The 15630-nt window shown below is 44.8% G+C and overlaps 1 protein-coding gene and 1 long non-coding RNA gene across 2 annotated transcripts; one reads left to right on the top strand and one right to left on the bottom strand.

Moving 5' to 3' along the window:
• The first annotated feature begins 1467 nt into the window (after positions 1-1467).
• On the top strand, positions 1468-3393 carry LOC121393883. Its single transcript, XR_005961430.1, has 2 exons — positions 1468-1941; positions 2208-3393. It is a non-coding gene; the product is annotated as an uncharacterized LOC121393883 (long non-coding RNA).
• Positions 3394-3395: 2 nt separating this feature from the next.
• Positions 3396-9568, bottom strand: LOC108705297 (whey acidic protein). The gene is made up of 6 exons (XM_018242126.2): positions 9430-9568; positions 9098-9322; positions 8659-8808; positions 7411-7563; positions 4526-4675; positions 3396-3694 (listed from the first exon to the last, which is right to left on the bottom strand). The coding sequence occupies exons 1-5, from the start codon at positions 9500-9502 to the stop codon at positions 4527-4529; spliced, it is 750 nt and encodes a 249-aa protein (XP_018097615.1). The 5' UTR covers positions 9503-9568; the 3' UTR covers positions 3396-3694; position 4526.
• Between the last annotated feature and the right edge of the window lie 6062 nt (positions 9569-15630).

Here is a 15630-nt window from a genome sequence, read left to right as displayed (position 1 = left end):
CAGTCTTACCACTACCCAATTTATGATCCCTCTGTCTTATACATCGTGCCCATTGCTCATACCCATGGGTCTTCACACCTACATGTTTTTCACTCACCAACGTTTCCCTATTAGAAGCAACTGCCCTTTCAAAAAGGTGTCATAACCACGTTCTAAACATTGGTTCAATTGTAGTGTGCCCAGAACATTCCTATGGATCGTTGTTGCCTTAACTAAAGAAGTAGCTAGAAATGTGCTTCTGTACCAGCCCAAGGCAACCACAGCCCTTTAGCAGTAAAGATCTGTGTCTCCAAAGATGCCCCAGTAGCTCCCCATCTTCTTTTCTGCTGATTCACTGATTCACATGCTCTGTGCTGCTGTCACTTACTGAGCTTAGGGAGCCACTCACAATATACAGTACACATAGAATAGAAATGTCACAATATAAGGCTGATTAGTAATTAATACACATAATTACTACATGGCAGCACAGAAACCAGTGCAATTAGCATCAGAATTGAATAATCAGCAAACCTGTAGCATCAGCTTATATTACAGCCAGGGAAGCTCATTTTCTGCTGGATAATTAGTGACGAGCCCTAAGCTTAGCTTCTCAACAGCCAATCAGAGCCCACTGAGCATGTGAGTGTCACAGACACTTTCCAAGATGGTGACCCCCTGTGACAAGTTTGAAGTCCTGGATCATTGCTGCTATTGACAAGCTCAAACTTTAGCCTCGTGCAATAAGTTCACTATAGAAAATATGGTATTTTTAGGGTTTAGTTCTCCATTAACCAGACAATGCAGTATGAGGGAATGCTGTGAGAAGACAATAAGCCAGACATGGGCCAGTAGCTTCTGGTGATGTAGCCCAAATGACACCCTCTGTGAGTCTACTCTGGGCTGTGCTGACAAATCCCGTATGACTGTGAGTGAAGGCAAACTCTTCTGGTGGCTCAGCTCAGGCTCTTAATGTGAAATGGCCACTGACTTAGGAGCCCCCCGGGTGGCCAAACAGGACAAAGAGTTCCGTGCCTGCTGCACTAGCCAATGTTGCACATGAGTGGCCAGATAAATCCCTGTTTTTAGCTGGAGGATATGGAATATATATTGTGCTTAGTACGAGGGATATTTGAGGGGCTGTACCTGCTTGGGGGGCTATAGCTGCTGAATTCAACTTTGTATGGGGGAAGTATGTAAAGAAGGCAAGAGAAGCAAGCTGACTCAACTACTGGCTGGGTGTATATATATATATATATATAATACACAAAAGCCATGAATATCTTGTAAATGATATCCTTATAAACGGTGAGTTCTGATGTCATCAGTTATAAACGGTGAGTTCTGATGTCATTTCTGTCACATGACTCACTGAAACTTGTGTATTATAATAAATAAAGTACCCCCAGTTGTAAAATATGAGGATATTAGAAGTCACCTCGGAGTTCCATGACCTGTATAAAAAGACGAGGCCGATGTGGTCATGGAACTCCTCGGTAACTTATAATATCCTTATATTTTACAAGAGGGGGTACTTTAGGGGGTATTTCCCAATACTGGGGTTATTGCCACCATGTGACGTTTAGGACAAACTGCCAGTGTTCTCCGTATATCCCCCACTTATTGGTGCTAATGCAGTGACAATGCTGCTGGTTCACAAGTGGAATGGGCTTAAGCTGCGAGACAATCTCTTGGTGCGTTGTGGCTTTAACTACTTGACGTAAATTCCTTTTCTTCTAGTCCCGACATGTCAGTACACATGGGTAGTATTGCCCCTCCCAGACCTGGAGGTAGGACCTATAACAGCCAATCAAAATGAATCATGACCTAGAAGATCACATGACTTCCTTCTCACAGTTATACATTTGCCATTGTGGTACAGTAACCATAATAAATAACTTGGGATGGGAAACCCTGTACTGACATGTTGGGACTAGAAGAAAAGGAATTTATGGCAAGTAGGTAAGTGCAATTCTCATTTTTCTCCATGTCAGTACACATGGGATCTACCAAGCCATGCCCCAAAAACAAGGGGTGGGAATAACCAACATAAGGCAATAACCAAACTGATGCTAAGGAGGCCCTGAGTAATAAGGCCAGCATCACATCCGTCCAATAGGGGAGCTGATAAAAATACAAAAGAAAAACTGTATTTGATTTGTCCAGTAGTGAGGAGGAAGTCATGTGCTCTCATAGGTCATGATTCATTTTGATTGGCTGTGTTACAGGTCCTACCTCCAGGTGTAGGAGGGGCAATACTGCCCGTGTACTGAATGGAGGGACGCAGAAGAAGAGTCGCTCGGGTCTCAGGCAACACAGTTTGGAGTCAGCAAGTCACACATTGTGCAGATCAGCAAACGCCGGGAGGAACTCATTACCGCTCTACAGAACAACGTGAGTGGGGACTGTGTCAGGAGACAGAAGAGAACGACCTGTATGTGGAACATTTCCATTGGTCTCATGGTGTTCTGGGGGTGCCTCTTGTTACCAGCCTGGCCCATCCACTACGGACATTTCCAGCTACTGCCCTTATAGCTCAATACTCAGGAACATGGGGATGGAAGAACAAGAAGAGGAGTTGAAGTTTGGGGCCAGGCATTAGAGGGTATAGTGTAGTCGTGTGATTGGCTGGTGACTAGTTGTGTGGCTTTGGGTTGAAATGTGTCCGTTGCAGGTTGGGGTGCGGGTCACATAGGACACTCCTCCATTGCTCCCAGGATTCCCTGTGTTGGACGGAGAGGAGCAGAGAAGTAGTGAGAGACAATATGGGGTCACACTGGGACTTGTTTGTCCTGTACATCACTAGCCCCAACAACTCTTTCCACTCAGCCAGTGTATTAGTCGGGCTGGGAATAGAAATGTACTGGTCATACAGTCGCTGGTAAATTAGTAATACCCCCCCACCCAGAATCTACTGGAAACTTTCCCTTCATTTTCTCGTGATCCTCCTCCAGGCGCATGTGACATATTGGTCCTGCCCAGGGGGGGGGCAGATCTGAAGATGAAGAGACACATGTTCAACCTTCTTATCCAAATACAACCTGCCCAACTGCCAGTTATCCTCCCCCTTCAGCTCTAATTCCCTCCCCACTATACCCCCCAGCTAATAGCAATCAGTTGTTCTGCTCAATGGAAGTGCCTGAGGAATGCTGGGAAGCCTCCTGACTTGAGGAATGCCCCCTAGCACCTGCACCCCTACTGTCATCTTGGATTGGTTATGTTCTTCCTCCAATCGGGGCTTTTCTTTGTCACTGCCGCTTGGAAGCAATGACACTCATATTGTGTATGTAGTAGTGGTTACTGTGCATGGCAGCTCAGCAGTGGCATCTAATTTCAGCTTCCCTTCTTTGATTGTTCCGTGTTTCCCCTAAACTGTCCAAATACCCATTGTCCAATCATGAGACTCTTCCAGTACGTCATGTGATCACCTTTATTGAGCACAGATACATTTAGAGGTAGAGGGACAGGTACAGAGCCCCCCAAAAGCAGCGAGCCCCAAGCAAAACTTTTCACCATTAGCCCAAATCTGTTCAGTCAGTACCCCTCATAATTCCATGCGAAGCCTTCTCTGCTGGGAGAGGAATGTTCAGAAACTGCTGCTACAGTGTACCCTTATTCTCTCCAACACAGGGTGGGGTTCAGATCTTCACCCCAACTTATATCAGGATCTTTTTCCCTATATTTGCTCCATGCACCCGGCTGGTTCATTTATAATCTAGGAGGGAGAAGAGACGACATTTAGTGATGTTCAGTCTTTTGTTCTTTAGATCCAACATGGTGGTGCCCTCTGTGGGTCTGTCCTGTAATGGCTCAGCCTTTCCCTTTATTCACCAGATTCCCAGCACTGATGTCAGACTCACCGGCCACAGCAACCTGCTCTGCCGCACCCCTAACAGCAACTTATCCTATTGGCTTTTAAGATGAACAGGTTTAATGTCTGTGTGTTGTACCCCATGTGCACTTTTGGTTATTACCCACATACCCTTCGAGGAGCCTTATGCTTGAGTTTCATACATCAGGTCCTACACAAATGTGGGTAGTTGGACATTGGTACTGTAGGTTTATAGAAGAGCATGAGCTGACCCTCAAGGAGAGTCTACTGGGTTCCCCACTCAGGGATGGAGAGTAACATGTAACAAGGGTGACCCACTGTGATGCATTGGGGTGGCAATGATCGTGATTCCATGGACCTCATCAGTTATAACTATGTGACCATATGGTGGAAATTTTTAGGAATAACTGCAGGACACTATTCAATAGGTGGGTTTGCCAAGTATTGGGGAGTTGAGGCAGGAGGGTATAGAGTGTGGTGGGGCAGTCGGACATTACGGTGGGGGGCAGTATTATTTCCAGCCCCTTTGTGATGGCGGCACATGAGCGGTGCGTTATAACCTGGAGATGGAGTCCATGTCTTATGGGTGCTGAGGAGTTGGGTGGGTAATGGAGAAGCCTCTCCCCATACACTCTGGGCTTTAATGTTGGGACCAGTGGGGTAACAATATGTCTCCTTTAATAGGGTGCCCACCTTCTGTAAGGTCCCACTCACCTCACACATTCACACATTGATTCCAGCAATCCAAGTTACAGCATTTCTGCCTCTTGAGGCAATCGCCATCGGACTCGCATTGAACTGGAGGGGGGCCCCTGCAATGACTGTCAGGTCTGCGTATCACCTCTGGGCATTTTCCTGGATTAACTGCAACATAGAACAACATTAGAATATTCCCTGGGTTAGAGTAACGTGCGGCCAATAAGAACATTAGAATATTCCCTGGGTTAGAGTAACATGCGGCCAATAAGAACATTAGAATATTCCCTGGGTTAGAGTAACCTGTGGCCAATAAGAACATTAGAATATTCCCTGGGTTAGAAGTAACGTGCCGGCCCAATAAGAACTATTAGAATATTCCTGGGTTAGAGTAACGTGCGGCCAATTAAGAACATTAGAACTATTCCCTGTGGTTAGAGTAACCGTCAGCGCGCCAATAAGAACATTAGAATATTCCCTGGGGTTATGAGTAACGTGCGGCCAATAAGCACCATAGAATATTCCCTGGGTTATGAGTAACCTGTGGCCAATAAGAACATTAGAATATTCCCTGGTTAGAGTAACCTGTGGCCAATAAGAACATTTAGAATATCCCTGGGTTAGAGTAACGTGCGGGCCAATAAGAACATTAGAATATCTCCCCTGGGTTAGAGTAACGTGCGGCCAATAAGCACATCTAGAATATTCCCTGGGTTAGAGTAACCTGTGCGCTAATAAGAACATCTAGAATATTCATGGGTTTAGCAACGTGGGCCAAATAAAACATTAGGACATATTCCCTGTTAGAGTACACGTTGCGGCAATAAAACATTAGAATATTCCCTGGGTTAGAGTAACTGGCAATTAAAGTATAGTAACCTGTCGGCCAATAAGAACATTAGAATATTCCTGGGTTAGAGTAAGTACGGTCAATAAAACATCATTAGAATATTCCCTGGGTTAGATTAACGCCGGGCAATAAGAACATTAGAATAATCCCTGGTTAGAATTAACCTTGCTGCCAATAAGAACATTAGAATATTCCCTGGGTTAGATAACGTGCGCCAATAAGAACATTAGAATATTCCCTGGGTTAGAGTAACGTCGCGCCAATAAAACAATATAGAATTCCTGGGTTAGAGTAACTGTGGCCAATAAGAACATTAGAATAATTCCGTTAAGTAACCTGTGGCCAATAAAGAACAATTAGAAATATTCCCTGGCTATAGTATGCGGCCAATAAAAACATTAGACATTCCACTGTTAAGATAACCTAGTCGCCATAACATTAAATATTCCCTGTGTTGAGTACATGCAATAAGAACATGAGAATATTCCCGGGTTAGAAGCAACGTGGCCAAAGAACATTAGAATAATTCCCTGGTAAGCAGTAACGTGCGCCATAAGAACAATTAGAACATTTCCCTGGCTAGAGTAACTGTGGAGCCAATAATGAACATTAGAAATTCCCTGGTTAGTAACTCGTCCAAAATAAGAACAATTCATTCCCTGTTAGATACGTGCGGCAATAAGACATTAGAATATTCCCTGTGTAGGAAGTACGTACGCGGCCATAAGCACATTAGAATATTCCCTGGGTATAGCAGAACCTTGGCCAATAGACTTATAGCACATTTCCTGGTAGAGTAACTGCGGTCAAATTAAGAACTGAGATATCCCTGCGTTAGAGTAACGCGGCGGCCAATAGAACCTTAGATAATCCTGTTTAGGAGGTAACTGTGCATAAAGAACATTGATATTCCCGGTTAGAATAACGTGTGGCCGAATAAGACATTGAATATCTGGGTTAGATAACCTGCGGCAATAAAAACATCGTAGAATTTTCCCTGGGTTAGCGTAACGTGCAGGCAATTAAAACATTAGAATATTCCCTGGTTAGAGTAACATCGGCCAAAACATTAATATTCCTGGTAGTATAAACGTTACTGGCCAATAACAATTAAATTTCCGTATTAGAGTAACCTACAGCGGCAAATCAAAACATTAGAATATTCCCTGGGTTAGAGTAACGTGCGGCCAATTTAGAGTATTAGAATATTCACTGTGCTAGAGCAAGCTGCAGCCAATCAGAACATTAGAACATCCCTGGGCTCTTACTGACAAACGATTGAAGCTGCGCTCCCCTGGCGAGTGAAGGCGCCGAACGCAGGTTGAGACGCAACATGCTGCATTTTTCCTGCGTTCGGCGCCTACACGCGCCTGTGTGAGTACAGCCCCATTGAAAAAAGCTAAATGCGTCTATTCCTGCGCTCCCCTACGGCTAAAAGCAGAAAAACGGAGCGCAGGGGAGCGCAGCTTCAACCGCTCGTCAGTAAGAACCCTTAGAGTAGCCTACAGCCAATCAGAGCATTAGTACATTCACCAGTATATGGCATCCAGTTGTCAATCAGATCATGCTAATGGGAACAGGTTACCCCTACCCTTCTCATCCAACCCACTGTATCAGAACCCCCCAAAAAATCACCCGTTACCCCTACACATCACAGCTTGTCCCCCATAGACTCGACTCAGAAAGTGGTGCGACTGCTGACAGTTGAGTCTCCAGTTCCAGGGTCGGACTGGCCAGACCACGTTGCACGATATTTCGATTGTGTAAAAAAAAAATTTCGTTGCCGAGTGGCGCTATTTCCATATGTGCAGCCAACGGACCCTTCATTCGTGCACGGCAAACCATCGCAGTGAGGGTGAAACGTTTTGAAAGAAAACTCAATCTCGAAATGTCCAGTTGCCTTTGACTCAATTCCACTAGTTACTGAATCACAAGGGGAACCCCAAGAGATTGCACTCGTCTCCATAGTGCAACTGTCACATCCCCAGTGACGAGGCCATAGACACAGTGTAGCACCTCCCTCACTTACTGTACCAGTGGGACTGACACTTACCTACATAAGGGCTTACACACTCCCGCCGGCACCTGGGGGCGCAGCATTTCTTATCCCCGGGGCAGTCACGGTCACTGGTACACGATCCACGCCCTCCACCCCCGCCATGGTGGGGACAGAACCCTTGGGGTGGGGGGCAGTTTCCGGGTTTTACTAGAAAATAAAAGAGCAGAAGTGATTGAGTGAAGTGAAGGGCAGTGTGTGCCGGGCAATATTAGTGACTTATATACCAACGGCAGGACTGGGGCACGAGCACAACCACTGAACCCCGACATGACACACTGGGAGGGGCCAGACTGCACCATAGGATTGTGGGTAATAGTGTGGCAGGGTCTATCTTATCAGAAAGCAGGGGTGTAACTGTAAGTAGGGGTGCAGCACAATATATGGAAAGCAGGGGTGTAACAGTAAGTAGGTGTGCAGCACAATTTATGGAATGCAGGGGTGTAATAAAAAGTAGGGGTGCAGCACAATATATGGAAAGCAGGGGTGTAATAAAAAGTAGGGGTGCAGCACAATATATGGAAAGCAGGGGTGTAACAGTAAGTAGGGGTGCAGCACAGTATATGGAAAGCAGGGGTGTAACAGTAAGTAGGGGTGCAGCACAATTTATGGAATGCAGGGGTGTAATAAAAAGTAGGGGTGCAGCACAATATATGGAAAGCAGGGGTGTAATAAAAAGTAGGGGTGCAGCACAATATATGGAAAGCAGGGGTGTAACAGTAAGTAGGGGTGCAGCACAGTATATGGAAAGCAGGGGTGTAACAGTAAGTAGGGGTGCAGCACAATTTATGGAATGCAGGGGTGTAATAAAAAGTAGGGGTGCAGCACAATATATGGAAAGCAGGGGTGTAACAGTAAGTAGGAGTGCAGCACAATATATGGAAAGCAGGGGTGTAACAGTAAGTAGGGGTGCAGCATAATATATGGAAAGCAGGGGTGTAACAGTAAGTAGGGGTGCAGCACAATATATGGAAAGCAGGGGTGTAACAGTAAGTAGGGGTGCAGCACAGTATATGGAAAGCAGGGTGTAACAGTAAGTAGGGGTGCAGCACAATATATCATAAATCAGGGGTGCAGTAGGGCTGGGGTGTAACATACAGTCGGTAGCAGGCAGTGATTGTTCAGCAGGGAGTTGCAAGGGGTAAGGGAGTTGATGGCATCTCAGTAGATAAAGGAATGTGAGTTTGTGTCGCCTCCTGGTTGGGGGTTATTGTGTCTCAGTTGTAGGTCGGTAACACAACTTACCTTTCACTGTTGGGGTGCACTGTTGACGACAGTTATAAGAGCAACATCTGTCTGTCCCTTTGCACTGACGGTCTCTGTTGCATTCTGCAGGTAGTGGTCGAACATTCTTGCAGAAACTGTCATCAAAGTATGGGCAGAAATCCCCCTTATCTGCAAGACAGAGAAACAGGTTGGGTATTGAAGGGTCCATAGAGAAGACTGGGGTACAGTTAAGTATATGGATATTCAGGGGCTCATTGGGAGGACTGGGGTGCAGTTATGTATATTGGTATTCAGGGGCCCATGTAGGGTAAGACAGTCCTTCCCATTATCTGCTCTAGTGTTTATTCCCCTTTTAGACTCCCCAAGATTCTTACTGGAGCCCAACAGACACAACAGCCACTCATGTTAGTAAATGCAGTCATAACCCCGCCCCCGAGGAGTCAAATTTGCTCTTTACCTTGCAGGGGTTCCAGGCACCTGTTCCTGCAGCTGGAGAAGCAACATTTCTTTTTCCCGTCACATTCTCTGTCCCTGTCGCATTCTTTTTGGTTGTTGGGGTTGTTATTCCCCCCACTGCATTTAGGGTAATCCACATCTTCAGGGCATTCTCCAGGTTTTGGTCTATTGCCCCACCCGTCACCCCAAGGTGGCCTATGTAGTCCAGGTGGCCCATCTCCTGGCCCTGACACAGAAATATTCATTGTAACAAGATATAAAAACATTTCTGCTGAGTTAACTATTTATCTGCCATCTGAGGGTAAGTAGGTAAGTAGGTAGGTAAGTACTCACTGTCGGGGTCTGCGGCGAGCAGCAGGGGGCACAGGCTGAGTGCCACAAATAAGGAGACAATGCCGGGGCCCATGTTGGAAATCAGAGATACAAGTCCCAGGTCCAATGCAGCCGAATTTATACCTGGGGCTCAGGGAAGGGCCACAAGGGAAGGAGGAAGGGAGGGGCCCCAATCACCAAACTGGTTCCCTAAATGTGAGCCGCACCCCAATAGCAACATTGAGAAGAAGGCTAATTAGCAAAGCCAATCAGTAATAACGAGCTTTCCAGTCCCACACACTCCCAGCACAGACATAATCCCTCCATAATTGTGATTCTTATTGCTCCACTCTCAGTATTGCTGATATAGAAGGTATCGCAGGGTTTATTGTCCATTACACGGGGTAAAGTAATGGGGGACACAGGGACTGGTTTGTAACAATGGCTGGAGCCTTAGCAGAGACTTGACATCTACTCCGGCCATGGAAACAACTCTTTTACTGGTGATTCTATTTCTGGGAGACATTTTGTGGACCCCCCTAGGGACCCCCCACTGGGGCTGCTGGAGGGACGACAAAAGGAAAGACCAACTGGAATTGCTGAGATTCCCCAACATTTACACATACTTATTACTAGGGATTCACCTAATCAACTATTTGGGATTCAGCCTAATCCCCGAATCCTTGGTGAAAGACTCGGCCGAATACCGAACCGAATCCAAATCCTAATTTGCATATGCAAATTAGGGCCAGGAAAGGAAAAAAATCTTCTTTTGTGACAAAAAGTCACCTGATTTCCCTACCCGCCCATAATTTACATATGCAAATTAGGATTCAGATTCAGTTCGACCAGGCACAAGGATTCAGCGGAATCTGAATCCTGCTGAAAAAGGCAGAATCCGAACCGAATCCTGGATTTGTTGCATCCCTACTTATTACTAAGTGTCTGGGGGATACAAATGGCAATTGGGTTCCCTCCCTGCCCAATACAGAGCCTGGTGCCAGACACAAAGAATCTGGGGCAAGTTCCAGCGTGTTCCAACTCTTGAGCTTTATTAGCCACATTTCCATGTTTGATATTGGCCAATACAATAGATGTACCACTCACGATTCTCTGTTTCTTTAAAAAGCCTTTTAAAGGAACAGAGAATCGTGAGTGGTGCTGTCCATTACACAAGTATTTGGCTAACAAGTTTTGAGTGGAAACTGTTGGACCTGCATCAGTGTGAAACAGCTTGAAAGGCACAGGTGCTGACTGGAACACTTTGTGCAATAGATGTACCACACCTAATGATACAGGCCTGAGGCTTCTCCCTGCTGATAACTAGGACACACAGCTCCCCTAATTACTGTAATTACTGAACAATAGGACTTGTTGTGTCTTCTGTAGTTTAATATGACTCCCATAATGTCACCCCATATCTCTCTGCACAGGATCTAAACACTGGCAATCTAAGTATCTCACAAGGATCAACATGGAGGAGCATTGGTCTCCTTATTCCTAATTTCAACAATAAACAAAGAGTCTGTTCAGCCCAAACCTATTCATTGCACTCATGTTGTACAAGGGGGATACTGTCCCTTTAATGATCAGCACAAGCCTATTCATTGCACTCATGTTGCACAAGGGGATACTGTCCCTTTAATGATCAGCACAAGCCTATTCATTGCACTCATGTTGTACAAGGGGATACTGTCCCTTTAATGATCAGCACAAGCCTATTCATTGCACTCATGTTGTACAAGGGGGATACTGTCCCTTTAATGATCAGCACAAGCCTATTCATTGCACTCATGTTGCACAAGGGGATACTGTCCCTTTAATGATCAGCACAAGCCTATTCATTGCACTCGTGTTGTACAAGGGGGATACTGTCCCTTTAATGATCAGCACAAGTCTATTCATTGCACTCATGTTGTACAAGGGGGATACTGTCCCTTTAATGATCAGCACAAGCCTTTTTATTGCACTCGTGTTGTACAAGGGGGATACTGTCCCTTTAATGATCAGCACAAGCCTATTCATTGCACTCATGTTGCACAAGGGGGATACTGTCCCTTTAATGATCAGCACAAGCCTTTTTATTGCACTCGTGTTGTACAAGGGGGATACTGTCCCTTTAATGATCAGCACAAGTCTATTCATTGCACTCATGTTGTACAAGGGGGATACTATCCCTTTAATGATCAGCACAAGCCTTTTTATTGCACTCGTGTTGTACAAGGGGGATACTGTCCCTTTAATGATCAGCACAAGCCTATTCATTGCACTCATGTTGTACAAGGGGGATACTGTCCCTTTAATGATCAGCACAAGTCTATTCATTGCACTCATGTTGTACAAGGGGGATACTGTCCCTTTAATGATCAGCACAAGTCTATTCATTGCACTCATGTTGTACAAGGGGGATACTGTCCCTTTAATGATCAGCACAAGCCTATTCATTGCACTCATGTTGTACAAGGGGGATTACTGTCCTTTAATGATCAGCACAAGCCTATTTATTGCACTCGTGTTGTACAAGGGGGATACTGTCCCTTTAATGATCAGCACAAGCCTATTTATTGCACTCGTGTTGTACAAGGGGGATACTGTCCCTTTAATGATCAGCACAAGCCTATTTATTGCACTCATGTTGTACAAGGGGGATACTATCCCTTTAATGATCAGCACAAGCCTTTTTATTGCACTCGTGTTGTACAAGGGGGATACTGTCCCTTTAATGATCAGCACAAGCCTATTTATTGCACTCATGTTGTACAAGGGGGATACTATCCCTTTAATGATCAGCACAAGCCTTTATTGCACTCGGTTGCACAATGGGATACTGTCCCTTTAATGATCAGCACAAGCCATTTCATTGCACTCATGTTGTACAAGGGGATACTGTCCCTTTAATGATCAGCAAGCTATTCACTGTGTTTGCACAAGGATACGTCCCTTAATATCAGCACAAGCCATTTATTGCACTCGTGTTTACAAGGGATACTTCCCTTTAATGATCAGGGGTCATGTTGTACTGTCACTGTTGTACAAGGGGATACTTCCCTTTATGATGCAACCAATCTATTCATTTGGCACTCATGTGGTATCAAGGGGGATACTGTCCCTTTTAATGATCAGCACAAGCCTATTTATTGCACTCGTGTTGTACAAGGGGGATACTGTCCCTTTAATGATCAGCACCAAGCCTATTTTATTGCACTCGTGTGTACAAGGGGGATACTGTCCCTTAATGATCAGCACATAGCCTATTTTATTGCACTCATGTGTACAGGGGGATACTATCCCTTTAATGATCCCAGCACAAGCCTTTTATTGCACCCGGTGTACAAGGGGATACTGTCCCTTTAATGATCAGCACAAGCCTATTTATGCACTTGTTGTGTACAAGGGGGATACTGTCCCTTTAATGATCAGCACAAGCCTATTTATTGCACTCGTGTTGTACAAGGGGGATACTGTCCCTTTAATGATCAGCACAAGCCTATTTATTGCACTCGTGTTGTACAAGGGGGATACTGTCCCTTTAATGATCAGCACAAGCCTATTCATTGCACTCATGTTGTACAAGGGGGATACTGTCCCTTTAATGATAGTTAAAGTCATACTTTGAGCCAGTCCTTGATTTGTAACCAAACTGGTAAATACATCAGTCACTTGTTCCACGACTGTTACCATTTCTTTCACTGATTCGGCCAAAGGAGACTCTACTTTCTCCACTTCTCTGTAATCAATGGTTAAAAGCCAAGGGTTATCTGTCTCTTTTACTGGCCACATTGGGCCACTGAATAGACTGACTACCAGTCTGAAAACTCTCCCCTCCAGCAACATCTCAGTTCCATTATTATCTCCTTTGGACCACCAGGAAGTGACATTGTTTCAGGTTGGTTTGGTGGAGGTGAGATGTGAATTGGAGTCAATGTTCTTACACAATGGCCATTACAGCTTTTATACTGAGACTCTTGGCTCCAACAATAAATGTTCCCAACTGTATAACCACATATTGTACCTTAAAAATATCCAATCCCACAATATTATCTGGTACTAAGGAAATGAAGATTTGTGCTTCAGAAATAAGACTTTTATCTAATTGTATTCCAGCAGCTTTGCCTCCCAACCCTTCAGTCGTTACAACTGTATTTTGTTGGTCTGGCTGAACTGTACCTTGGAATGAGTTGTGTCCCTGCCAATATAAAGTGACTGATATATAAGGACATGGATCCCCAGGTTTCATAGCATTGGTTTTTGTTATGTCAGGTCCTGGGAATCTGCGACCCCTTCAGTCTATTGGCTGCGGCAACTGCCACCCCTTCCCTTCTGTGTGTTTCATGTCATCTAACAGATTCTTACACTCTGCATATGGCCATGTGGAGGGAAGGGTTAAAGGAACAGTTCAGTGTGAAAATAAAAACTGAGTAAATAAATAGTCTGTGTAAAATAAAAATGTATCTAATATAGTTAGTTAGACAAAAATGTAATGTATAAAGGCTGGAGTGAGTGGATGTGTAACATAATAGCCTGAACACTACTTCCTGATTTTCAGCTCTCTAACTCTGAGTTAGTCAGTGACTATAAGGGGGGCCACATGGGACATAACTGTTCAGTGAGTTTGTAATTGATCCTCAGCATTCAGCTCAGATTCAAAAGCAACAGATATGTCCCATGTGGCCCCCCCTCCCCTCAAGTGAATTTAGGAGGCAACATGTTTAGGTTTGGCCTCAACTTCCCCTTTGCTGTTAGTTCCCTCCACATAACGAGCAGAAATTTAGTCTCCTTTCCATCAATAGTTTCTATTGGAACTCCAGTGTTTAGCAAATATAGAAACATTTGTCTGTGAGTAATTATAACACGTGTATGTCCCTCCTGGCCCCCCTTAGCTAAACTCCGTTGCTCTTTCCTTTCACTTCTGTCAACATTCATTTCTCCCATTTGACCCAAGAGCATAAATTGTATTTCCTTCTTTTGCTTCTAAAGCTCTCGACATAGTGACACGAGGGGCTTTAAACTGTTCTGGGGCTGTGATAAGCAATTTCCTTTTGATCAATGGTGTAAAAGCTGCCATGTCAGGACCCCCCAGTCAAGCACTACATGTCTCACCCCTCTGTCAGGTAAAGGATCGGGAGTGATACCAGACATCCCATTGCTCTCAGTCTCTGCATCCCCTCTGTTACTGGAACTTCCCAGGGGGTCTGGTCTATTAATTCATAGGGACTGTCTATAGTCTGTGCAATAGAATCCCTAATTAAATGCAATAAGGAAAATGTCCCAGTTGTGTTACGACCACGTTTCATGTATAAACACGGGGATCCTTGGCTACACTTCCTAAACCTACTGCTTCTCTGTCCGTCAGTATAATCCCATCACCTCCTAAATCCCACACACGTAAAACCCATTCCAGTAATCCCTCTCCAACCTTTTGTGTAAACGTTTGGCCAATTTCAGTTAATTCACTAGCTGACCATGACCGAGTTTCCTCAGTTAACTGTTGCTCAGCTGATACATCACCTCCCGATGTGGAATATGTGTGTTCTGCCTGCTGACCACTTCTCTCCCTCACCTCTCTCTTTTGTCTATGAGTTACAATGGGTCTGACCTCACAAATATCATCATCCATCCCCTCTTCAGACCCTGACCATTCATTCACCCCCTCCCAATCCTGAGAGGTTATCAAAGCCCGCACTTCTACGTGATTTCTAACGAGCTTCTGCTTCTTTCTCCTTCTTTTCCTATTAACAGTCTATATAATATACTGTTCAAACTGTGCAGCTAAATGTTCCTTTTCTTGCTCTGCATTCTGACTGCATAACCTTAACAGTTGCAATTGGTCTTTGACAGTTTGAAGTTGTAACTCTAAATCCTGGATCTGCTTAGTCTGTTGCTCTAACACTTGAAAACACAACCAACCCACCCCTGCAGCAGCTCTACTTTCCCTCTTATCATACTTTGAGAAGTCAAGATTGGCTACTACATACTTTGGGTTAGCCACCTCAATGGCGGGGGAGTACTTAGCACATTCCCGGGCTACTGATATCCACTGTCCTGTGACAGACACCCAACTGAGCAATATCCCCGTTCTCTCACTAGTGCTTTTCCCCACCCCTTTCAGCCTTTTTATCCACCACATTTTTTAGAATGTCTCTTATTCAAATACACAAACAGTACCTACTATCCCCAGACCTCTCAGCCGCATTTGACACTGTAGATCACCCTCTCCTCCTC

The sequence above is a fragment of the Xenopus laevis genome, chromosome 5L (assembly GCF_017654675.1).
Source record: "Xenopus laevis strain J_2021 chromosome 5L, Xenopus_laevis_v10.1, whole genome shotgun sequence".
In the NCBI taxonomy this organism is placed as follows: Eukaryota; Metazoa; Chordata; class Amphibia; order Anura; family Pipidae; genus Xenopus; species Xenopus laevis.
This window is presented reverse-complemented; position numbering and strand designations above follow the sequence as displayed.

Excerpts from the sequence above, each read along its gene's own strand:
- LOC108705297 (XM_018242126.2), bottom strand. The coding sequence starts at position 9,502 with ATGGGCCCCGGCATTGTCTCCTTATTTGTGGCACTCAGCCTGTGCCCC. Across the intron at positions 8,809-9,097 it reads GTGCCTGGAACCCCTGCAAG|ATAAGGGGGATTTCTGCCCA; the intron begins GTAAAGAGCAAA and ends TCTGTCTTGCAG. Across the intron at positions 4,676-7,410 it reads GTGTGTAAGCCCTTATGTAG|TTAATCCAGGAAAATGCCCA; the intron begins GTAAGTGTCAGT and ends TCTATGTTGCAG.